The sequence below is a fragment of the Podarcis raffonei genome, chromosome 1, assembly GCF_027172205.1.
Source record: "Podarcis raffonei isolate rPodRaf1 chromosome 1, rPodRaf1.pri, whole genome shotgun sequence".
NCBI classification, from domain to species: Eukaryota; Metazoa; Chordata; class Lepidosauria; order Squamata; family Lacertidae; genus Podarcis; species Podarcis raffonei.
In genome coordinates this window covers 15,984,260-16,010,294 of record NC_070602.1, presented here as the reverse complement: position 1 = coordinate 16,010,294, position 26,035 = coordinate 15,984,260, and the positions used below count along the sequence as shown (strand labels likewise).

The following is a 26,035-nucleotide window of genomic DNA, read 5'->3' as shown; positions in this document are numbered from 1 at the left end:
TATCTTACACCTATCTTGTCATTTTTAAAAAATGTAATATCGTGTTTTGATGTGTTTCCCCCAAAACCACCTTCAATCCAAACTGAGAAAGCATTTTCATTTTAAACCAGTAATGTGTGCACAGCCTAGGATTTGCGAGACAAGGGTTCAAATCCCAGCTTGGCCCTGAAACTCACTGGGTGACCCCCCCTGGGCCAGGCCACTGTCTCTCAGCCCAACCCACCTCAGGGGGATAAAATGGGAAGTGGGGGGTCAGAACCATATACAGTAGTACCTTGGGTTAAGTACTTAATTCGTTCCAGAGGTCTGTTCTTAACCTGAAACTGTTCTTAACCTGAAGCACCACTTTAGCTAATGGGGCCTCCTGCCGCCGCACCGCTGGAGCCCAATTTCTGTTCTTATCCTGAAGCAAAGTTCTTAACCTGAAGCACTATTTCTGTGTTAGCGTAGTGTGTAACCTGAAGCGTATGTAACCTGAAGCATATGTAACCCAAGGTACCACTGTATGTCGCTTGGAGCTCAGGTGTAAAACTGGTGTAGAAATAAATAAATGGAACATGCACAGGCCCAAGCAAATTTTTAAACTTTGTCAAGGATTAAGAGGGATGCACAACATCAGCTCTAGGCCTGGTGAGATGATTCCGTGTTACCTCAAGCAGCTCTTGGGGTCTTGCCTCATCGCCTGCAGCCGTTCCCACCTCACATTTCACAGGTGGCTCAAATTAAACTGCTTCATCCCTGTCACAAGGCTCAGCAGAACATACCAGTGCAATCAAAGCCATCCCTAGGCCAGGTGAGGCCACTGCTTGCTAAGTTTTGTGTTTTCAAATCAGCATTTTAAAGTGAAAATCTTACCATGTACTTCTGAGCTAATCGCTCTATATCATCAGGTTTCCCCCCTGGATTCAGAAGATCACATGAATCTACTACAGAAGAAGGGGAAAGTGGTTAGGGGAAGAAATCAGCTCTTAAACCAGCAAGTGGCTGTGTTTGGCCTCCCTTCTCTTTCTCAATCTCCTGACACGAATTTAAGCAAATGTGGTATGGAACATCACCTGAAAGGTTTGTATTAGAAACATTTTCAGCTGTTTCTATAAGTGGATCTGTTTTTACGTGTTTCTTGCTTTATGGTCCTGATATATTTGTTTTAGAACTCTATAGTTTATTGTTGTAACTGACCCTGGGACCTTAATGGTAAAGGGCCATCAAGTTTTTAAAAAGAAAACAGATTTAAGGATCACTGCTCTTTGACATAGAGGCTGAACTGAACACACAGAAGGTAAAATTCACACAAACTATTTTTATTTTTATTTTTTTTACTTTGGAGCAGCACACAGAGCAAAATTTGAGCTCTGTCTCATTTGTTGTACCAATATGCCATGTGAGGCTGGCTTTCCAAAATACATAGCTTTTCCATTAGGTTCTATACAAACTGGCAATGCTATCAAAAGACTCCACCCCCAAATAGTTACCACGAGCTATTTTTTTTAACGATTCTTTCTCCATCTTTTTAACACTGCTGAGAAGAAAAATAGTTACTGTCTGATCCTAGCCCTATGCCCATCAAATTCCATATGAGATACTCCAAGTGCAAAGGATTACAGCTTTATAACCCAAATAGCTACACGTTACTTGCAACAAGCTGTTGACCTTATGGGGACTAACGTTTAGCTCAAGCGAATTAGGACAGTTGCAAAATCAGAACAGGTATTGATACCAGTTCCCTCCATCCCCGTACCTGCCATAAAATTCCCACTTTGGTATATTTTTCTCCTCTTCCGCTTCTTTTCTTCCACAGATGTCATCCTGTCTCCAGCAGCCTTCAGTGTTCTGTGGTCTCACCAGTCACCACCCATAATTATAACCTTAACTAGTTGCACCTGACCTCAAAATTTCTATAGCTAGGGATGGTGTTGCATTGTGGTAGCTGAACTGCATGTTGGGATTTGTAGTTAAAGGCCAAAAAAAGATCAGGGAGGAAAAGGGGGGAAGTGGGCTTGGAGAAGGGTGGGGTTTAGCTTTTATTTCAGTTCTGAGTGAGTTGTTGGAAAAATAATATTAAAAAACTAAGCATTTTTCTCTGCCATTTTGGATTTCTTAAAACAATTTGGTGATGTAGGTGGGACGGCTCGTGTCAGGAGCAAGCCAGCAGTAAATCACCCTGTGCAAGTGGAGTTAACTCTTTATCAGCAAAAACACAATTTGTCAGGCCTAATGAGCATGGCAACTCCTCCTCAATAGGTCTTTCCCCCATGATGCGGTTGTTGAGACTGAAGGTCCCCAGCTCTCCAGGGTTTCTTCCAAGCAATTGGAGACTGTGTGTGTGCATCACCAATCTCTCCTCCACCATTTTCATGCCTCTTCTTGTTCTGGGAAACAAGCAGGGAGGGGAGATTTTTGCAACAGGAAGGGAGACACCCATTGCTCTTCACCAGCCTGACTTTGCCTCTTGACTTATCTTGCCCTCCCCCCCCCCGCTGCTTCAACTTCTGCCTCTAATTCTAGACTTCTCTCTGCCATAGACTCTTCCCAGCTCACTAAGCCCTGTTGCTCTTCAGCCTCCCTCTTATGAGAGGAGGAACCACTTGTTTCTTGCCCTTGGTGCCACAAAAACGCTTTCAAGTCCTCCTCACCAAATAAACAAGAGCCCTTGAAAGACATTTGTTATGTACTGAGTTGAATAGGATCCAAAATGCAGAAGTCTGATTGGTCCTAGAACAATAGGATCCAAAATGCAGCAGTCTGATTGGTCCTAGAACAATGCAGCAGTATGATTGGTCTGCAGAAGCCACCCAATCCAGCTCCAGATGGGAGTGAATCCAGAACCTGATTGGCCTACAGGAGAATTCCGGAATTAGCCAATCACATGCAGCCCATTGTGTAAATAATGTATATAGAGCAGATACTTTGGGGGAACTTTCATTCCTCCTCACCACTATGAGCTGAATAAAGAGAATGAAATCCACTCTCAACTCCGAGTATATTTCAACATTGAAGCCAGGTTGACCATGGTGCCACATCACCATTCCAGTTGCCAAATTTTGCACATGGCCACTGTTTAGCTTTGATTGTTTTGTCAGCTCAAAACACACCTATGGCACCATTGGAGGGGAACAGAGAGGAATGAAAGAACTGAGGAAGGCTTCAAACGACAACAAAGAACTTGCAGAAGGGAAAAAAACAGGCAGGGAGAGTCAGATAAAAACCGCTGAGAATAATCTGTGGAAATCGGGGAAGGAGAAAGTTGATAAGCTGATCTTCCTAGGTGTGGTAGGGAGAGAAACTTGAGGAAGAGGCTTGGGGTGCTGCCTGCCACTGCAGTTTGGAGCACGTGACCCTCTCCTAGGTTGTGGGGGGGCTGTTGACCCATTGTCTTCTGGATGCCTGGATGCCAACCCGGGGACAAAATGCCTCATTTGAATGCCTGCATCATGACAAAGTAACATTAACATTGGAGGACATAGATCTGTTCAACTCATCCACACTTTCATTGGTGCTTTCTAGTCACAGGGATCTAGAGAAGCTTTTCTTTTGTCCTGCATTTTCACCAGGAAAACCCGCTGTTTACTGCTGAATTGGAACAAATGTCAATTCACAGAAAACCCGATCGGCATTTGTTCCGATTTAGTAGTGAACGGTGGGTGTTCTGGGGGGGAAACAAAGGTCTCTCAGACCCTTGACTAGAACTCACGGAACAAAAGAAATTGTGGACGAGTCTTTAGTTTAAGAGGGGACAAACAAAAAAACAACCACCCTTGAGTGACAGCTTTCTTCTTTCCCAACATATGTTTTATTTCACTGGTGCCATTTTATGCTTATTTGAGAAACTGCGAAAATCCATTTATACCCAGCAGAGAGAGAGAGAGAGAGCAGAAAAGTACCCAAGGTAGCCAGGTGATTCATTTCAGCATCACTGCAGAATTGGAAGGAAACATTAGTGAGACATTCCCAGCCACACAATTCCCACAAAACTAAAGCATTAAACTATGTGGGACTTGGGTGCTTCCTCATAGTAAGATTGCAGGTGCACAGAGCTAGAACAGGGCAACAGAAACAGTGAACGCAGGAAGCTGCTTTTACCCAAGTCGGGCTATTGGTCTGTCTGGCTCAATAGGTCTACACCATGGGTAGGCAAACTAAGGCTCGGGGGCCAGATCCGGCCCAATTGCCTTCCAAATCCAGCCCGCGGACAGTCCGGGAATCAGCGTGTTTTTACATGAGTAGAATGTGTCCTTTTATTTAAAATGCATTTCTGGGTTCATTGCTGAGCCTGCCTGGTGTTTTCACATGAGTAGAATGTGTGCTTTTATTTCAAATGCATCTCTGGGTTATTTGTGGGGCATAGGAATTCATTCATATTTTTTTTCAAAATATAGTCCGGCCCCCCACAAGATCTGAGGGACAGTGGACCGGCCCCCTGCTGAAAAAGTTTGCTGACCCCTGGTCTACACCTATTGGCAGCAGCTCGATAGGATTTCAGGTGCGATCCTTTCCCCCATCCCTACATTGATATGCTTAGGACAGAACCCAGGACCTTTTGCATAAATCACCGTGTCTAAGCTGCCAGGGAGTGTCCCAGGGCATGGTCTGAAGGCCTGCCACTTTGTTGAAGCCAAGCATGTTTGGGTCAGTGTGTGAATGGATGACCACTTTGGGAACCTGGTACGTCCTGCCTTGGGTTCCATGATGGGAAGAGGGTGAGTTATGCATGCATGTGAAAGTAAATAGATAAATAAAACAGAGCACCTTCGTATGAGCAGCGTTTTTCTTCTGGGGGGATGCAGGGAGGAGCACACCCCTAAACGTTTTGTGAATCTTTGTACTTTTGTCAATTTACTGTATTTATTTCCTCCAATTTGAACTATAAAATGGTGGTTTTCTTGAGTCAAAATGACAGTACCCCTAAACATTTTTTTTTTAGGGGGGAAAAGCACTGCATATGAGGATAAGCTAAATCAGCAGGGGCTTAGAAAACAGATGACAGAGGAACATGTTAAACATAGTGTGGAGGAGAGCATTTTCTACCTCACAGTACCAGAACCTTGGTCACCCAACGAAACTAATCAGTGGTAGATTTTATATGTCAGATTCTTCATGTGCTTATGTCCTTAGGGAAGACTTCAGTCGGAAAGCATTTAGACCTAATCAAAAACACTTCCCCTTTTCCACCCTGCAGTACTCTGTCTGTCTCTTTCCATTTTTTTGCTTACCACCCAAGCCAGAGAGTTCCTGGGCTGAATGGACTGGCAGAAGCAGAAACCCATTGGGTTCCACCACAAGGAGCTCCCATGTCTTCTCCTAGGTCTCTCTGCAAGGCAATGGTGGCTGGACCCCATTCAGATTGGTAGGACAGGAGGAAGCCAGCAGTCAACAATAGGCAGACCCAACGGCAGCCATTGCCAACAAACACTAGTTTTGTGCCCATCCTGCTACCTGCTGAGTTCTACATGGGCAACATGTTACTAAGGAGGAAGAAGCCAACACCTAGGGCCACCCTTCTGGACTTGGTTGCAAGAATGCAGGCCAGTCCAGTGGGCTGAGGGCAGACAGAGGTTGATAGGACAGTGACACTCGCCCTGATGCACCAGCCTCCGCTGAGAGAAGGTATGCAAGGAGGACAACAGAGAAGAGGTAGTGCCCAGACAGAGAATTTGCTTCTTCCACTGCCCTGCCCACAGTTCTATCACGGTTCCTACTTGTTACACATCACAGCAAACAAGAGCCCATTCTGCTACCTCAAGTATGGGGGCTGCGCAGTTTCTTTTGCCGTAGCGTCTCCCCAACCCGCTCTAGAATCAGGATGTCCTTGGGCTTCCTGACAACTGTTTCGTCAAGCATAACAATGTCGCCATCCAGAGGTTGCGGCAAAGCAGCCACAGGTGAAGTTGGCGAGAGTCCCACAGTTTCCGAAGGCTCCACATCCATGAGCAAGGCGAGGTCAGGCACCAGCTCCTGAACTTCCGCCTCCGGGTCTTTTGGAAGCTCAGAGCCCCTTGGAATTATTCCGGGCAGGTTGGTCGCCGTCCCTGTAGAGAGACTTCCGTTTGCTCTTTGGGTATCGCTGCTGGGTTCCATATCAATGTCATCGTGCCTTCTTGTTGATGGAGGAATCCACCTTGCAGGCATTGGGAAGGGTTCTGATGCTTCCCCTCCCGATCCAATCAAGTGCATGGTAGGAGCGTGCGCTGCTTGGGGCCTTCTGTCACTAGGAAGGTTCGCATTGAAGTCAGGGTGAATTGAGAGCTCTTCCCAGAATCTGCCACCGGAATCTGGAGGCTAGCACAATGACAAAACACTGTACCATCGTACAAATACAAGATGTGCTCATTTACCCAAGTGGAATGAGAGATACAGAGAGAGAATGTGTACATACATTATGTGTCTGCATAGGTAAAGGTAAAGGGACCCCTGACCATTAGGTCCCGTCGTGGCCGACTCTGGGGTTGCGGCACTCATCTCACTTTATTGGCCGGGGGAGCCGGCGTTTGTCCGCAGACAGCTTCCGGGTCATGTGGCCAGCAGGACTAAGCTGCTTCTGGCAAACCAGAGCAGTGCACGGAAATGCCATTTACCTTCCCACCGGAGTGGTACCTATTTATCTACTTGCACTTTGACGGGCTTTCGAACTGCTAGGTTGGCAGGAGCAGGGACCGAGCAACGGGAGTTCACCCCATCACGGGGATTCGAACCACCGACCTTCTGATCAGCAAGTCCTAGGCTCTGTGGTTTAACCCACAGTGCCGCCCGTGTCCATAGAGGACATCTAAAGCATTTGAGTATGCAAGTTTCCATATGTTTTACGATGTGCAGCTAGGGATGGATGGAACAGCTCAGTGCTAAAGCACAGGCCTTGCATGAAGAAGGTATGCCCCTCTGACATAATGCTGGATAGTTTCTCACCTGCTTAACTGTTGCTAAGGACTCTAATCAATGATATATTCTATTATAAGGTCCTTGGGGCAGAAACCTCTTTTTCTGTATAAAGCACCAAGCTGCAGGTGGCTAGGACTCAGCCCAGGACCGCTTGTATGCAAAGCCCACACTGCAACCAGCACGTTGCAACTCTTTCCCACTTTTAACGGGATTAGATAAGGGTCTGTCCATAGGAGCACACTACCTCCAGGATCAGACCGCCAACAATGCCTCTGAATACTAGTTACTGGAGACAGCAGCAGGAGACGGCTACTTCCCTTACATGCTGCTTGGGATACTGGACTGGGCAGGCCTTTAGACAGAGTGGTAGGGCTGCTTTTATGCTCTTAAAATCATAGAGTTGGAAGGGACTACAAGGGTCATCCAGTCCAGCCCCCAGCAATGCAGGAATCTTTTGTTCCATGTATGGCTTGAACCCACAACCATCAGATTATGAGTTATCATGCTCTACCAGCTGCGCTACCTGTAAGGGGGAAAGTGGGGAAACACTCTTCTCTAATGCATTTTAAAAATACATTCTTGTTACGATGAACGTGAAGGCAGGCTACTCTGCCAGTGGGGTTCTCAGAGTCACCCTTCCTGAAGCTGAAGGTGCATGTCCTGTAGTTTAAGTCTCCCAAGCTTAAATGACCAGCTCAGCTCTTCATACACTCACGAGATTTGCAGCTGCACCACCGAGACCTGAACAACTTCTTAAGGAAGCTGCTTGCCTGCCCTAATTCACCCTGCAGCCCTGGTGAGAGATGAAACTGGGGAGTGTCTCTTTTCAAAGCCGCAGAGCTTCATTCAATTCAGGGAACATCCAGGGATTAGCCCAGGATGCGTTTATAGGCTAAGAACTGAGCCCTCCACCTCATTCATTCATTCATTCATTCATTCAACCAAATGCCTCCAAGGTAGCCAACAAGACATACAAATTATGCCATACAAAAATGTGCATATATATATATATATATATATATATATATATATATATATATCTTTATATCTTTATATATATATATATATGATATGTATGTATTCCTATAAATGTTAATTACAAGCAACATGAATCCTCACACAGTGAATTTCACAACTGATCAGAGATGTGAACTTGCATTCTCTGCAGCCACTACATCACCCTTTGCTAGGTCTGTATTCTATGACCATCAGGCAATAATGGGTGTGTTTTTTGGAAGATATAGACAGAGCAACACAGCTGCCTGCAATTAAGGACTTTTCATGGGGTGTGGGCGTGCAATAGCTATGGATGCAGGGAGAGGACTATCAGGTGGTCAGGTGACAAAGAGGGCACAGGGCTCCTTCACTTTTAATAGTTGCATAGAAGGCAGGATTTTCCACTTCTTCTACTACCCAACTATTAAAGGAGAAACAGCCCTTGTTCCACCTGACCAACCTTGGTCACAATAAGCCCTCGCATTTCAAATTTTGCTATTGCACCACCGTCCATTCCTACGTCTTCCCAGACCTTGTACCCCCCTCTTTCCTCAAACAAGAGAGCACCCTCAGGGCACCTTGTGACGAAAAGCTGCACTTCTCTTCCTCAGCTTCACGGAACCTGTCGTGCAAATCACACTGAACGCTCCCTTGGTGCAGTTTCTTCTCTTCCGCTGTACATCTGCCATGGACTGGAGGGGGAAACACTTGTTTATTGCATGGTTGCGGCTGCACAAAGAGACAAAGTTACCTTTTTCTCCTTGTGCAGCAGAATATTATCCTGCCCTCCTTGTTTACATGCCCCTCTAAATCTGTCATGGGTTTTTCACAGTGCAGGTCCCACGACGGGGTGAGCTCCCGTTGCTCGGTCCCTGCTCCTGCCAACCTAGCAGTTCGAAAGCACGTCAAAGTGCAAGTAGATAAATAGGTACCGCTCCGGCGGGAAGGTAAAGGGAGTTTCCGTGCGCTGCTCTGGTTTGCCAAGAAGCGGCTTAGTCATGCTGGCCACATGACCCGGAAGCTTTACCTTTACCTTTATATCTTGCATATATGACCAAAAAGCATGTGGACAAGGGTGGACTTTGGTAATATGGCACCCTGTGCGCAAGGACAAAATTTGGTGCTGCTCCCCCACCCCCACCCCATCATGGGGAAGACTTCAAATAGCTCACTTGGCTAACTGCCATGTGAAACCAAACAAGCAGAGAGCTTCTTTTCAGTTCTTTATTAGCAGTAAATAGAAATACATGGAGACCGTGGAATGTGAGCTATTGCTCAGAGTGCCTGCTTGTCCCCCCTGGCAGCTACTTCCTACCTCTCAGACCCTTCCTGCTGTCTGCAGTGGCTGCGAAGGGAATTTCCCTGTCTCTGTTTGGCTTTCTGTTCAGAAAGATAGATATATAAAGGTAAAGGGACCTTTAGGTCCAGTTGTGGACGACTCTGGGGTTGCGGTGCTCATCTCACTTTATTGGCCAAGGGAGCCGGCGTACAGCTTCCGGGTCATGTGGCCAGCATGACTAAGCCTCTTCTGGCGAACCAGAGCAGTGCACAGAAATGCCGTTTACCTTCCCGCCAGAGCGGTACCTATTTATCTACTTGCACTTTGACGTGCTTTTGAACTGCTAGGTTGGCAGGAGCAGGGACCGAGCAACGGGAGCTCACCCTGTCACGGGGATTCGAACTGCTGACCTTCCGATAGGCAAGCCCAAGGCTCTGTGGTTTAGACCACAGCGCCACCCGCTGGGAAACAACAACTGGGAAACGCTTGCCTGCAAGCACTCCAATTGGAGAACAGCCTTTACCAAAGGTGTTGTGGGCTTTGAAGACAGGATGCAAGGGAGAAACGTGGTAGAAGGAAGGCACGCTTGGCAAATCCACACTGTGATCAACTCCTGCCCAGAAACCAACGTCCCCACTGTGGAAGGACGTGTGGATCCAGAATAGGCCTCCATCAGTCACTTACGGACTCACTGTTAAAACTGTGTGTATGGAGGACAGTGGCTCCCAGTACGTTTCCAAGCACCAACAAGTGTTGGTGTTGACCTTTAAAGCCCTAAATGGCCTTGGCCCAGTATACCTGAAGGAGCATCTCCACCCCCATCATTCTGCCCGGACACTGAGGTCCAGCGCCGAGGGCCTTCTGGCGATTCCCTCATTGCGAGAAGTGAGGTTACAAGAAACCAGGCACAGGGCCTTCTCGGTAGTGGCGCCCACCCTGTGGAACACCCTCCCTTCCGATATGAAGGAAATAAGCAGCTATTCTATCCTTAAAAGACATCTGAAGGCAGTCCTGTTCAGAAAAGTTTTTAATATTTAATGCTGTACTGTTTTTAACACTTGATTGGGAGCCGCCCAAAGTGGCTGGGGAAACTTAGCCAGATGGGCGGGGTATAAATAAATTATTATTATTATTATTATTATTATTATTATTATTATTATTATTATTATTAATCCAGCACTGATTGTGGATAGCACATTGTCCAAAGTATTGACTTAAACCATTAGGATACAAAACTTGATCAAATTCTGAGCCTTTCCAGACCAGGTAAGTGTTGGTTGGTTTTCCAACCGCAGAACATTTTGCTGAATACCGCCCAATATTTGTGAGCCGTGATCTAAGTACAACCCTTTCCAAACTGTTCATTATTCCAAAAGGGAAGTATCAGTGAATCTCACACGTGGTGGAAATTCCCTTTTGTAGACAACTGTCAAAACTACAGGAGCCCTGTCCTCTGTTTCACCTGTGGTCAACGTGCCCCTAAGTTCAGAAAACGGTAGTGTTGACATCCACAAATGAAGATAGTTGCTACAGAGTTTTATATAACAAAGCTGCAAAAAAAAAAAAGTACAAACCTACTTGATGAGCCAGATCGCCTGCTTTTTCTAGGAGTCCATCTGTGGGCATATAGATGATATTCTGTTTCGGAAATAATTACATTGTAAATAGAAGAACTTATTAGAATAGGAAAGCAGCTGTCTGAGTCTCAGCTAAAGCTCTCTGAAATGTTGCAATAATGAATGTGAATTGCTTGAAATAGCTTTTGTAAAAACTTAGTTGTAGTACCGTGCTGGCCTGAATATAAGCCTCATTTCCCCCCCAAATTCTGAGCATGAGAAGTGCAGCTTAAACCCGCAACCTTACAAAAATTGACTTTTATGATATCGCTGCTGAAACAGACATACGGTAAAACAGAACGGGTGTGAGTGCCTGCAAAATTTTAAGGGAGCGGCTAATATTCGGCTAAATGTATTTTTTTCTTCCCCCACCCCCTTGAATTTGAAAGGTGTGGCTTATATTCGGGTGCGGCTTACATTCGGGCCAATACGGTACTTGCCTGACTGAAGAAATTTAACATGTGAAGTGGGAAGATGGAAAGACGACACAAGGGTGACAGAAGAGGGATTTTCAGCAGGTGTCACTTGTATGGACAGGTAAACCAGCTGAAATCCCCTCTGTTAAAGGTGCAGGAGTCCTGTCGTCCCCCCCCCTGCTACATCTGGCCACTCTGTTAACATGCAGTCCTAAACAGGTTTGCTCTCTAATAAAAGTGGTTAGGATTGCAGCCTGGAGATGCAATCCTGTGCTCCGCTTACCTGAAAGTAAGCCCCATTGAACTCAACAAGTTATATATCAGAGCAGAGATGTATAGGATTGTGCTGCAAGTTATTAAACTGTATGCATTTTTGTGGATTAATGAATAAGTCTGCACGAATTTGCATATTAATACAATGCTTCTGAAGACAGAAAGCACGCTTTGTGTTCAGAAGATGCTCCCATTTGTGGCACTGGCACCAACTTCAAAAAAAGTCTTCTGTGTGTAAGAGAATAGTCAATGCATATTCTAAGATGGAGTCTGCCACCTAGTTTTTTTATAATAAAATGTTACAAGGTTATTGTACCTTTTCTAGCATTCAAAATAACATTTTTAAATTATTTAAATTTTGCTGCTGAATTAATCAAGGACACATTCAATTAAAAGATTTGGTGTTACTTAATGTAGTAGATTGGTGGGACGCGGGTGGCACTGTGGGTTAAACCACAGAGCCTAGGATTTGCCGATCAGAAGGTTGGCTGTTCGAATCCCCGCAACGGGGTGAGCTCCAGTTGCTTGGTCCCTGCTCCTGCCAACCTAGCAGTTTGAAAGCACGTCAAAATGCAAGTAGATAAATAGGTACCGCTCCGGCGGGAAGGTAAACGGCGTTTCCGTGCACTGCTCTGGTTCGCCAGAAGTGGCTTAGTCATGCTGGCCACATGCTGTACGACGGCTCCCTCGGCCAATAAAGCGAGATGAGCGCCGCAACCCCAGAGTTGGTCATGACTGGACCTAATGGTCAGGGGTCCCTTTACCTTTACCTTTAATGTAGTAGATTAGACAACTACTGTTTAGTTGAGTAGCCTGTTGGTAACAATAAATCTCTTAATAAAAAGAGTGCATCCCTTAGAATATTAGAATTATTATCCTGTTGATCAGTTATACAATTATCTAATTATCTGGCATGGCAGATAATACCCTGAGCTCCAAACTTCATTCATAGAATCATAGAGTTGGAAGAGACCACAAGGGCCATCAAGTCCAACCCCCTGACAAGCAGGAAAATTCCCCTGAGTATGAATATTATTGGAAAGCAAGCGCTACATTTAAGGAAATATTCCTCTCTTGAAAACATTGCTTTTGTACTGCCAAAAAATACCCCTCTATTCTTCTTTGCATCATTAGCAGTATACAGAGAAGAGGCACAATTGCCTGGAAATGCAGCAGTCATTACCTTAAGGTTGGTGTCAGAAGCTGGTCTTGTCCCAGACTCCACTGTGCATTTCTGCTTTTGGGGAAAAAGAACATAGAGGGAATATTGTAAATGGCCACAAATGGGCAACAAACTTCTCTAAAGTTGAAGAAATTCAAAATACATAGGATTATTTTTAAAAAAATGAATTTTAGTTGGATAAAATGGCCAAGTGAAAAGAGTGCCAGCTCTTTTGTTTCAGACAAGAATGGAGTTTGAAACTAGCCTTTTTGTATGCCAATAGCTTAGTAACGTTTACCACCTTGTAACCAAGCAACACTTCACTGCCTGTGCAACTTTTTCTGACTGCTGTATGGAAAAACACATGAATCTGACCTTTGGAGAGTTTTGTAAGTAAACTATTTTATGACTTGCCAAACGTGATCTATTTGTGTGCTTGCTAGGGAAGTGAGATATATTGGGGTTCACTGGGAAAGGCACATTTAAGAAGTTTTACAGCCTATATTTCCATGCTTTGCTGTCTTTTTGGTGCTATTAAATTTTTGTTGGGGTTCTCTTACCCAAAAGCATTTGGCCAAAACTTAGGCCTCGGCTTCCAGGATTCCAATGAATTGTTATGAGGATAAAATAGTGCATCCATGGATGCTGCCCTACGCTCTTTAGAGAAAGGCTGGGATGAACATTTTATAAATAAATATTTTCAACTTTATTTTCACTACTTTTTAAAGACTAGGCAGCTCTGTTAATCTGAATATATTTGAGGAGGATGAGGATGGTGATGATAGGAGGAGAAAAGGAAGGAGAATTTATTTTATAAATATTAGAAAACAACATCTTCTGTGATCTGGAACGTATAGACCAGTGTTTCCCAATCCTGAATCTCCAGCTGTTTTTGGACTATGGTTCCCATCATCCCTGACCACTGGATGGAAGTTGTGGTCCAAAAACATCTGGAGACCCAATTTTGGGAAACATTGATATAGACAGAAGAAAACCCCATAGAATTAAATAAGGAATTTACCATGAATCTATGCCTTAGTCCCTCCATGTTGTCTGGAGATTGGGCAACATCCATCAGAGCAGAAGTCTAAAACAAAGGTTTAATAGAGAACTTTGCTGAAAAGGACCAATTTTACCATGTTCCTAAATATAAACAATTTCATTGAGTATTTCCATTCATCTTTGTAACTGGCAAACTACTTCATGGCTTAACCTCTTGGTACCCACTTCTGCTCTTTTTGCCTCCTGAGGAGGAAGCCAAACTCATGAAAGGTGCTGTTTTTTAATGCTGATGACCTCAGCCCATTGTGACACAATGCACAGCTCCAAAATAAATCGCCTCTCCTGAGCTAATCATGTTTTCTTAGAGCAAAACCAAATATACCATACTTTTCCGTGTATAAGACTAGGTTTTCTTAGTTTAAAATTATGTGAAAAACTGTGGGTCATCATATACACGGTTAGTGAATGGTAGGGATTTATTTAATTGGAGTCCCTAACAATAGGGAGTGTCTTATATATGGGGACGTGTTATACCTGGAAAAATACAGTAGTTTGTTAAGGGTGCTGACCTCACAGACCTATAATTCCCAGCAGCCTAATAAAATACAGTCAAATCTCGTTCTACATCCGCCTCCGCTTGCGTCCACTTCGGCGAACGTCCGCGGCAAACCTGGAAGTACCAGAACGGGTTACTTCTGGGTATGCCACTCACGCATGTGCAGAATCGCTAAATCATGCTGCGCATGTGCAGATGCGGCACTTCGATGTGCATCATTTTCAGGTTGCGGCAGTGCCTCCAGAACAGATCCCCGTCGTAACCCGAGGTTCCACTGTAGTGTTCTCAGGATGCCTCATTACATAACCTTGACACAACTATTGTTGTGCACCAACCCAATCTACAAATGAAAGAATATCCCTATTTTCTAAGGAGTGTTGGAGGCTAGTTATCCTCTTCTGAATAAACTCGTTTGCTAGTACAGTCCACCAGGCTTGCTCTGTTCCTAGGACAAACAGGAGCACTTCCAAAAGCTGGGGAGGGGGAGAGTATATAGCTTATGTGGCTGACCACACACTTTGCAGAAGTCTCAGGCAGTAATGAGAAGGGCATCCACCTGCTGGCTGTCAGGGCCAACAGTACTAGCCTTCCTCTGCTAACAGTACAGTGGTACCTCAGGTTACATACGCTTCAGGTTACAGACTCCGCTAACCCAGAAATCGTGCTTCAGGTTAAGAACTTTGCTTCAGGATGAGAACAGAAATCGTGCTCCGGCGGCGCAGCAGCAGCAGAAGACCCCATTAGCTAAAGTGGTGCTTCAGGTTAAGAACAGTTTCAGGTTAAGTACGGACCTCCGGAACGAATTAAGTACTTAACCCGAGGTACCACTGTACTGTGATTCTGACATCTACTGATTTTAGTGTCAACAGTAGGATCTGCATCTCTAAACCAGGAAACAATTACATCTAGAAACCTACCTTTGCAAGGTCATTTTTAATTCTGTTAGCCACCAAGTGCCAGCATTTTGCCTTTGCGAAGAAGGCACCTCGCACACCAAGGCAATCTGTTCCATGCCACGCTCCCAACTATGGTAACAGAACTGTGGCACATGCTACACTATGACATCACCATTGGCATGGAAAGCTTATCTACATAGGCGTACTGTATCCCAGAAAACCACTCAGTCACCCGCCTATATTGTTTTCACCCTCTTCTCCTGGGCTGAGCATGCATTGGATGTAGTTGCAGAAGTGTGTCTCTCTGTCTCTCTCTCTCTGTGACTAGAAGGGAGAGACACACTGCTATGCCAGCAGAACGGCTGCTGTATCCTTCGCATGCTCAGCCCAGGAGAAGTGAGAGTGAAAACAAGACAGACGGTCTGGGTGTGTTGAAATGGAAGAGATATTCCAAGTCTCCTGAGGGGGAAAGAAGCATTCGCTTCCTGCATTGCCCTTGCTCAGCGTTCTAAGGCTCTTTTGTCGAGAAAGCTGCTTAGGTGTTGGAATCACAGCGGCTAATGGTCCTGGCCTGGGACTTAATGGCGCCATGTTGTCTGGCATCCTCTCACTGCTGTGCTGGAGATGCTGCCTCATTCTGTGAGCTACAGCAGCTTGAGGTCCTTGCAGTGTGCTTGGGTAGGCCATGCTCAAGCCCTTATGCGTTGCCATGCGAATATTACTACTGCTGCTGCTTTGATTTTGTTACTGGTTTGTGGTTGTACTTTTATGATTTGTAATAAGCAGTGCTTTTTTCTGGGGGTACGCAGGGGTACACATACCTCTAAACATTTTGTGAATCTGTTTGGCCTCATTGAGGAGCAGTATATCAATATGAGTAGGAAAAGGAGTACCCCTAAACATTTTAAGAAAAAAAAGCACTGGTAAGAAGTGTGTGTTTTGTTTTTAATTGCTGTATTTTTGCAACCCACCCTAGACTCATAGAACTGAAGAGTTGGAAGGGACCAGTCATCTAGCCCAAACCCCTGCAATGCAGGAATCTTAACTGAAGAATCCAACCTCTGCTTAAAAACCTCTAATGGAGAATCCACCACCTCCCGATGGAATCTGCTGCACTGTTGGAACAGCTCTTACCACCAGAAAGTACTTCCTAACATTTAACTGGAATCTCCTTTCTTGTACCGTAATTCAAGGTATAGATCCTACCCTCTGGAGCAGAACTGGCACCATTTGGTGAAAAGTGAGCTGTAAGTATTCATCATCATCATATCCTATTTGTTATTCAGTCTTGTTATGTGGAACAGAAGTTTTCCTGGACCACTTGGTGTCATTTGATACCAAGGTAACCTTCTAAATTGCTCGTTTGGGTTTGGCATGAAGGCATTGCTTTATGGTGGGGTTCTGCTCGCTCCTGGACAGTTGTCCTCAGAAGAATGGTGCTGGGGGACTTTTGCTCTGCCCCATCTACATGAAACCACTGGAAGAAGTCATCATGAGGGCAGGGTTGCAGTCTCATCTCTGTGCTGTTCTAGGTCTCTTTTCCATTTTCTGATCCCGGGGAGGCAGTACTGTAGTTCTAAACTGGTACTTGGGAGTTGTTTTGCGGATGGGTAAGGGCAAAATTCCAAGAAAAATCTTGAGTGGGATGCAGGTGCTGTGGGTTGGGATACCATATGCTACAGAAAGTGGTTTACAACTGCCCTTCAATAGGGTGACACACCGTATCACCCGAAAGACCAGCTATGCAGTTTGGGAATTTCCTTGAGAGCTCACACAGAGCAAAGGCTCAGGTGGTGGGGTTAGCCATGATTGTTTTACCAACTGCAGCCCTATTTAGAGAGGTCAGACCTAGCCACAGTAATCCATCTTCTAGGCACATCCAAGATTGATGACTGTAATGTCATCTCCATGGGACTGCACTTGAAGACAGCCTGGAAATTCAGCTGCTTCAGAATATAGCCACCAGGGTCTTGATGAAGACAAGGTGGCAAAACTCCTGAACACCATACCAGCAACACTGGTTGCTGGTGTATTTTCAATCCCAACTTAAAAGTACTGGTTTTAACCTTCAAAGCAAGTCACCTGTCACTTGGTGAATCAATACTTCATAAATCGACCCATCTGTTGAAGCAGTTCAGTTCGTATTAAATAGTACTCCCAGCTACACCCCACCAGTCGCTCAACTGATTACATATGGTGTAGAGATGAATGACAAAGGAACCATCAGGTGCTTGTGTGCACGCTCTTAGATCCTGGTTCTCACCAACAAGGTGAGGATAATTTAAGTACTGGAACTTTTAGTATGACTGTTACCAAGCTTTATCAATCTTATTCAGTGAATCTGAAGAACCTGTGTAACAGGAATTAGCAAGTGGTCATTCTCATCCCAGAGCCGCCTCTTAACATAGAAATGACACGGGGCCTCCATATAGTTCTAAAAGCCAGGTTCACGACTATCATCTTTTTTTGAAGTTTGTAAGCCTGCACTTTGTTTTATAGACCATTCTAGGAGCCTTTTTTGGCTGAAGAGTAGGATAAAAGTTTCTCTCATAATTAAGGCTGTAACTAAATTTTGCAGCATGTATGCTGATCAAACTTTGGCAGTAGCTGCCTATAGACCCCAGTAAAGGAAACCCAATTGAAAACCAAGTAATTCAACCAAGATACATTCTGAACACTTTTATTTCTAGATACTTCCAGAGTAACTGTACATGCAAAACTGCATTAGTCACAATAGATTTACAGTAGAGTCTAATCTATTTTAAGTGTGGAATTTAGAATCCTTTTTACAGTATATAAAAAGACTAAACATCAATATCCCAGAACTTTGAATAGGATGTTTAAATATTCCACTTTTTAAAGTTGCAATACCTAGTTACTAGGCATTGTATGTTACAGATGGTTGAGTTATCAGAACTTCAGAGCCTTAACAGCAACATTGCAGAACAAATCTAAGCTCCCAACGTATCCCTTTTCTGTCCACAGCCAACCTCAAAACCCTGCCATCCACTTAACCAATAGAATTTATTCGCCTGTATATAGGATTGTACAGTGTTATTTGTCATGAGAAGACACTCCCTCAATGGCATCTCACATAAAACTTTAAAAAGAAATTTAACAAAAATAAAGGTGTAACATCTTCAAAAATAAATATAAAGAGGGAATGCAGACAAGTGTCAAGACGTTTTGGCAGGTCACATTCATAATATACAAAATATAACTTATTCAAAGCCAAGGGCAAAAGAAATATATCCAAATTTCTCTTTCAAGAAGTCAACCATTTAATCCACTTCCTCCATGCGTGATGTGTCATCATCTCCTTCAAGTGGTGGCATTTCTTCAGCAACTGCAGGGGTAGTTTCTTCTGTAACAGTATCATCTTCATCTATACCTGTAATCAAATTATAGTGTTTTATCACCAACTTTAACTCTAGTACCTTTAGCAAAAATTGAGTTTTAAACTATGTATATTTCCACAACAATAAAGCTTTCCCAAATATACAACACTTAGTTAATGAGGTTTAACTTACCCAAACCAAGTTTTATCATTCTATAGATACGGTTGGCATGTGTCTGGGGGTCTTCTAGACTGAAGCCAGATGACAGGAGAGCAGTCTCATACAGCAGGATGACCAGGTCCTTCACTGATTTGTCATTCTTATCAGCTTCTGCCTTCTGCCTCAGTGTCTCAATAATAGAATGGTCAGGATTGATCTCCAGATGCTTCTTGGCAGCCATGTAGCCCATTGTGGAGTTATCCCTGAGTGCTTGTGCTTTCATTATCCTCTCCATGTTTGCTGTCCAGCCATATGTGCTGGTCACAATACAGCATGGGGAAGTCACCAATCTGTTGGAGACTACAACCTAGGTAAGTACATAGAGAAATTTAGAGAGAAAAACCATACAGCTAAAAGTGTTACATTTTTGCACGTGAATGTGAATGTTAGCTTATTGGGTATTTAGTTTGTACCAAACGGCTGACTTTTAATGGGGATACATGCAGGCTACTTCAACATACTGTAATATGGAATCATCAACCCCAAGCTAGTACACCAAGTGCACCAGCATAATTAAGCTTTAGTTATCAAACAGCAATCCATTAGGTAGCACCAAGAATTTTAAAAAGATTTAGACAAGAATTAGAAAGTTGGTATAGTGGTGAACATCACAGGTATCACATGGGCTGGGATTAGGTCTCAAGTTCAATCTTTGGCACCTCTAGAGTCAGAGCTGGAAGAGCTTCTGCAAACTATTGCTTGGCAAGATGAACTAATAGTCTAACAGTACCAGATAACCTATGAACTTGCAGGAAACAATCTGACAACTGCTTTTACCAGAGTTTATATATTATTTCATGCTTACCTTCTCTACTTTCTTTTCAAGTATATCTTTCATGATCTTGCAGAGGCTTTCAAACTTTGCTTTCTTCTCCTCCTGTTTCTTTTTCTCCTCTTCATCTTCAGGAAGTTCCAGTCCCTCTTTTGTTACTGAAACCAAAGTCTTCCCCTCAAATTCTTTTAGCTGCTGTACACAGTATTCATCAATGGGCTCAATCATGTAAATTACTTCCAAACCATGTTTACGAAGGCGCTCCACAAAAGCAGAGTTTGCTACTTGATCTTTGGTTTCACCTACAAAGAGAAACATTCAATTACTTTAACTAAGCACTCCTCCATCCCCAAAATTTATTAAGTCTAAGACCAGTTTCCCTCAAATGAAATTTGCTACCAAGCCACAAACATGCAGCATCAATGCCCAAAGTAACAATAGTCTAAAACATAGAAGATGAAATATGGCAAACCTGTGCAACAAATTCAAATTCTATAAAGCCACCCTTGGTCAATACTCAAGTCAGTCTAAAACGCAACATCTAGACAACACACTCAGTTTCCCAATAATCCTCAGTTAATCAAGGTAACTAGACTTCATTTCACTACTGAAAGTTGTAGCCATTTTAGCTTCTAGTTATAAAAGTGGAACTTGCCTGTAATGTAGTATATATGTTTCTGATTTTCCTTCATCCGGGTGCAGTAATCTTTTAATGATACCATCTCATCCCCAGATGCAGAAGTATAGTATCTCAACAACTCTGATAGTTTCTTGCGATTCTGTGAATCCTCATGTATGCCAAGCTGGAAGAAAGTTGCAATTTTTATGTTAGGTATTACCCAAGACTCAAGACGCACAGGAAAGTGCATTCTCTGACCCAACCAACCTTAATGTTTTTGGAAAACTGCTCGTAGAACTTCTTGTAGTTTTCTTTATCTTCTGCCAGCTCAGTAAAGAGTTCTAAGCATTTCTTGACTAAGTTCTTCCGGATCACTTTCAGAATCTTGCTCTGTTGCAGCATTTCACGGGAAATATTTAGAGGCAGGTCTTCTGAATCAACAACACCTCGCATGAAATCTGTGAAGAACATATTCATTAGTCTATCATGCAGAGTGACAATCTAGCTATTCCTAGGCATGGGTTATTTATATGCCCAAGTAATGGTATGTTGCTTTCAATTTATAACGTTTCCTGAAACGGTCATCCCCTAGGGTAGATAGGGCACAGCGCAAGGGGTTAATAAAGACCTGGGGTCAAACAAGAGCCTAGGGTTATAGAAGAAGTTTATGATGACAAGTGAATAAAGATTAATCAGAAATAATTGCCATGGGCACGTTCACCTCCTTTGCAAATGAGAAGCCTCTGTTTAGCAAGACAAATCCACAACTATTATTGGAAAATGCTGCTTTACTGCCAATTGTTTTAAATACAGTTACAGGGATCAATGCATGGTATCATTATTTCCCCTCGTTTTACTTAATTGTTTCTAGTTATGGCATTTGATCATTAATAAATTTTGATTATATACTTCTTGATTTTCCTTCATATTTGCATAAAATTTAGGTTGGGGTCAATGACACACTTTGTAAGCTCTTTGAGCAGCAAGAGAATTCTTAGATTTGGGAAAGCCTGATTTAGAAAAAAGGTAGTACATCATGCTGCACACACATCACTCACTTGGCATTAGAACTTGTTAAAAAATGGAATTTAAAACAGAAGCACTGCACACATAACATGCATTAATTCACTCAAGATATGCAAAGTGCTGCATTTACACTTATGTTATACATCTTCCAGGCCACTCTGCACGCATCACAGGTAGCAGCAACTTCCATCCTACATCTACCAGGATACCACTTAGCAGCTGCAGAGCTATTCACTTACTCAGATATTCAGGGATTAATTCTTCACAGTTATCCATGATGAACACTCTGCGCACATACAGCTTGATGTTATTCTTTTTCTTTCTGTTTTCAAACAAGTCAAAAGGTGCACGCCTTGGAACAAACAAGAGTGCTCTGAATTCCAGCTGCCCTTCCACAGAGAAGTGCTGCAAAAAGAGGAAGTTGTAGTGAAACATCTGTAGAAACAAAGGATTCCTTCACCCCCTATGTGCCCACGTGACCACTTCCATTGGCAGAATAGGCATTTTTACATGTGCCATGTAATACCCACAGCACTTCTGTAAGAACTTGTTGGCACAGTGTGGCAGCACTGTCACTTTGTAACTCCTTGTCCATTGATAGTAGGCACATGTATTCACTGTATTCTTTTTGGTGCCTGCTGAAGACATTCTTATTCTACATTTTTAGAAAGCTTTGTGAGTTTTAACTTGTCATAATTTTGATTGCAATTTTTTTTAGTAATGTTATTGTTTCATCAATTTTGTAAACCTCATTGAGGGCTTTTTCTACAATCAAGCTATACTACAACTTTAGCTTTCCATAAGTAACAATCTTACTTTGACTGCTAGATGATCTTCCCAATCATTGGTCAGGCTCTTGTAGAATTCTCCGTATTCTTCATTAGTAATGTCATCTGGGTTCCTGGTCCAAATTGGCTTAGTCTTGTTCAGCTCTTCCTGGTCAATGTACTTCTCCTTGATCTTCTTCTTTTTCTTCTTGTCGCCCTCTTTCTTTTCCTCTTCCTCATCAGAGCCAACATCTTCAATCTCAGGTTTATCTTCAGCTTTTTCTTCCTTTTCTTCCTTCTCTTCCTCTTTTTCCTCAGCCTCATCATCACTCACCTCTTTATCACGCTCTTTCTCCACCTGCCCACAAAAAACAAAGTTGAAACAAGGCCAGTGAATTTGCATGACTGAACTATATAACAAGTGAAAAGACCACTGGTTGATAAGGAAGCACATAAACCTCCACAATACCAATTTCTTTCGCAGCTTTGAACTTCAGTTGCCCTCCTATTCCAACCTATTAGAGTGACTAGTTAATCCAAAATAATTTGCTGCAACCTTTCATTATTAAAGCTTTACCAATGCTTGAGCATGCACTGAAAATTTTGCTTCCCTTGCTATTTTTGACACACATATGTGAACTGCTTGGTAGTTCTTATTTCAAGGAGAATTAAGAACTATGATTTTTATATCTGGTACACAATACAATGGTTCTGGAGACAAAGTCACTTACAAAAAGTGTTATTGGATATCCAATAAACTGGGAGTGCTTCTTGACTATTTCTTTAATTCGTCTCTCTTCAATGTATTCTGTTTGATCTTCCTTCAAATGTAGAATAACCTTTGTACCACGGCCTAAAGGCTCACCTGCAACACAAAGAGTTACAGAAGTTAACTGCCACTGCCACAAAAGCCGTTTTGAGTATTTGACTGCTAAGTAACAATTCCAAACAGCCAACTTTACAATTTAATATTTTAATGTGCATAATATGTTGGCTCAGTACAATTACTGATCTAGTTTTGTACTAGAGCTCTAGTTTTCCTTAGAATCATGGCCATTTACCAATAAGAAGAGAACATTAACATTCCTTACCATTGTCCAGCCGGACAGTAAATGATCCACCAGCTGAAGACTCCCAAGCATACTGTTCATCATCATTGTGCTTGGTGATCACAGTTACTTTCTCAGCAACCAGATACGCAGAGTAGAAACCAACACCAAATTGACCAATCATGGAGATATCTGCACCAGCTTGCAAGGCCTCCATGAAGGCTTTGGTGCCAGATTTGGCGATGGTTCCCAGATTATTCACCAGATCAGCTTTGGTCATTCCAATGCCAGTATCCACAATAGTAAGGGTACGATCGTGCTTGTTAGGAATAAGGTTGATCTTCAGATCCTTTCCAGAATCCAGTTTGCTTGGGTCAGTCAAACTCTCATATCTGATTTTATCGAGAGCCTGTAGAACACAAGGTAACCTTTTCAGTGTTTAGGAAACCTTAACATAAGCCAATTATATTTTTTCTACCCCTTAGAAGATTTACTTACATCAGATGAATTGGAGATAAGCTCCCTGAGGAAGATTTCCTTATTGGAATAGAAAGTGTTGATGATCAGGGACATCAACTGAGCTATCTCTGCCTGGAAGGCAAAGGTCTCCACATCCTCCTCCATTGGCTGATCTTGTGTGTGTACTTCCTCTGGCATCTAACAATAGTAAAGAAAAATTTTTTAAAGCACACATCACTGAATGTCGCCACTGAATTAACAATTGCATGTTTTAAGCATCCTAACTAGGGTCCTAAGTATCTGTTATCTATGTAGGAAAATTATGTTTAAAATTTACTTTAGTGGGGAGTCAATTTTAACTCAAATCTCAAATATTGTACATACTAGATAATTAACTAGTTCATCAATAAAAATTCCCAAATTAATGTTTCACAGATCAAGAGTTTCTGAAAGCAGCTTACCATGCAAATGTTTCCTGTTATAAAGTTGGCTACAATATAGAGAACTCATATTTAATAATGCAGTATTTCCCAACAGTCTGCTCTCCTGGGAGTAATTCAAGCAGCAGCACCCTATGTAATCAATCACCAGCCCAGACTCTCAATACGCATTGCATGGAGCAATGATAAATCAATCTTATTGTGAAAAAAGTTCACTCTGGCATACATAATATGCACCCGTTTTAAGAAATCCTGGCAACTAATTAAAAAAGGCCAATGTTTGCTGTGTGTGCGCTGGCTGCATCTACTCGGCATTAAACCCCACCGAATTCCGCAAGCTTAACTTCTGAACGAACAGGTAAGAAAGAAGCATTAAAGATGGTCTTGCTGTGGCTTTTTGCTACTGTAACATGAACTATTTAAACCTGAAACTCGAGGGGAGAAAACGGGGAACATGAAATACCAAGAGTCGAGATTACTGCAGCCTTCTGCTGGATGCACAAACGCAACAGCACCTGCAAAACGGCCCCCTCTGCCTAGCGAAACGACGGCAAAAGGAACCGAATGAAAGAGGGTCACTCCACTGGCTCTCCCAAGACGCCAGTCCCTGCGCCCCCTGCCGGCCTCGACGCGGAACACACTAAATCCTTCTAGAAACTGCTAGAGCCTTCCCGCCCACCCTCTTTTTTTTTGCCCTTTCAAACCCCTCCCTTCACCAGCGCTTTGACAAGCCAATCCTCTCCACCGCGCCGCGAAGCTGCCAGAGACTTAACGTGCACGCGCCGCCACGGCAGAAGACGTTCCCCCCCTCCCGCGCCCCAACTCGCATCCGCCTCCCCATCATCACCACCGCCGCCCCCACGAGCGCCGCTTCCATCCTCCCCTCTCCCCCCCCCCCAGTACTGGACAATCGAGCCCGTTCTCACCGAGAACCCCCGCCCGCTCCTTCGACGTAACTGCCTTCCGCTTATCGGCTCCGTTATTATGCCCGTTAGCCCCGAGCAACCCTGTCTATTTATTCTTCCCCGCAGAAAAACGCCGACTCTTATTTCTTGTGCAGTTTTCTACGCACACGTACAATGAGCGGCGAGAGCGGGAATAAGACACGCGGCCCATTTGCTTCGCTGAGGTGTTTATGTGTGGGGAAGAGACATCTTTCCCCGCTTGTGCCTTCTAAACCTCCCCCCCCCAAAAAAAATCTCTTCAACCGCCTCCAACTCCGCCCTTCACGCTGCCGGCCGCGCCACTTCTCTCCTCCGCCCTTCTCCCCTTCCCCATCACCGCGCGGCACCTCAAAGCACCGGCAATTCCGCCCCGTCACTTCTCCGATGCCACTTCTGCGGCTATCGCGACAGGCAAAGGCGCCTTTTTTGTTCCGTGAGGGGCAACAGACACCGCCAACTGCCGCCCCCCCTACCTAGCGGCCTCCTCACCTCGGCGGCGGTTGGATGACCAAGCTGCTTGAGAACGCTTCCTCTCAGAGAGCTCGCTCTCCCGCTACCTCCTCTCGAGCTGCACTGCGCGGCGCCCCCGCCTCACGCTCGCCTTATATAGCCTCGCTGCCGCCTCTTTCCAGAACCATCGGGAACCTTCACTGACAGAGAACGCGCGGGGCGGGGAGCAGGCGGGGATTCGCCTCCCGCGCGAGGGGGGAAAGGGGAGGAGCCAAGCTTGGGAGGGAGGGAGATGCGGCAAGGCGCGCATGCGCTAGCCGCGCCTCTCTTTACCCTCCCACATGGAAAGTCGCCGAGTTGATATGCGAGGGGCTCTGTCTTCTTCCCTCGCGGGAGACTGCGCGTGCGCTAGCGCAGAAGTCCCCGCGAGGGGCCGCTGGTTTGGAGGAGGAGGAGGAGGGGAACGCTGCATCTTGGCGCGGTGACGCCGTCGCCCTCGTTACGGAGAACAACCGAGAAGCAAGGGCGGGGCTTCTCGCCTTTTCTTTGCCTTGCCCCTCCCATCCTTCATCGAACTAATGAGGAGGGGCAGCATTGCGCCCTTCCCCCTCCGCGACGGTTGGAGGCTTGAGAAGCTTCCCGGCGCTGCCTCACCTCAGAATGTCCTAGAAGCCGCGGGAAGCTGAAGGTGTTCCTCTTCTCCCGCCCCACCAACACTTAAGAACTGCCTTGAAACGTCAAGACTTCATTTCAGTTTACACACACACAGTTGCCCCCTTGAAAACAAACTGTCTTCCACAACCCCCTCTCTCACCACGTGTGATATATACCTATATGTCATATATACCTCAGGATGACTCCCCATGAGCCCAAGAGTGTCTGC

The 26,035-nt window shown here is 44.3% G+C and overlaps 2 protein-coding genes across 5 annotated transcripts; both read right to left on the bottom strand.

Moving 5' to 3' along the window:
• Nucleotides 1-3,755: 3,755 nt before the first annotated feature.
• Nucleotides 3,756-13,868, bottom strand: LOC128405327 (uncharacterized). 4 transcript variants are annotated; one of them, XM_053371882.1, is made up of 6 exons: nucleotides 13,637-13,868; nucleotides 12,637-12,690; nucleotides 10,727-10,786; nucleotides 8,448-8,561; nucleotides 5,736-6,276; nucleotides 3,756-3,913 (listed from the first exon to the last, which is right to left on the bottom strand). In XM_053371882.1, the coding sequence occupies exons 1-5, from the start codon at nucleotides 13,688-13,690 to the stop codon at nucleotides 5,737-5,739; spliced, it is 822 nt and encodes a 273-aa protein (XP_053227857.1). In that variant the 5' UTR covers nucleotides 13,691-13,868; the 3' UTR covers nucleotides 3,756-3,913; nucleotide 5,736. The 4 variants fall into 4 exon arrangements, with proteins under 4 accessions (XP_053227857.1, XP_053227943.1, XP_053228115.1 ...); XM_053371968.1 differs by having other exon boundaries at nucleotides 12,637-12,687; XM_053372140.1 differs by lacking the exon at nucleotides 8,448-8,561.
• A 3,865-nt stretch (nucleotides 13,869-17,733) lies between these two features.
• Nucleotides 17,734-25,327, bottom strand: HSP90AA1 (heat shock protein 90 alpha family class A member 1). Its single transcript, XM_053371766.1, has 11 exons — nucleotides 25,192-25,327; nucleotides 23,358-23,516; nucleotides 22,902-23,268; nucleotides 22,542-22,675; nucleotides 21,860-22,168; nucleotides 21,283-21,448; nucleotides 20,285-20,475; nucleotides 20,054-20,201; nucleotides 19,432-19,700; nucleotides 18,600-18,933; nucleotides 17,734-18,460 (listed from the first exon to the last, which is right to left on the bottom strand). Exons 2-11 carry the CDS (start codon nucleotides 23,514-23,516, stop codon nucleotides 18,351-18,353), a joined length of 2,187 nt encoding a protein of 728 aa, XP_053227741.1. The 5' UTR covers nucleotides 25,192-25,327; the 3' UTR covers nucleotides 17,734-18,350.
• Between the last annotated feature and the right edge of the window lie 708 nt (nucleotides 25,328-26,035).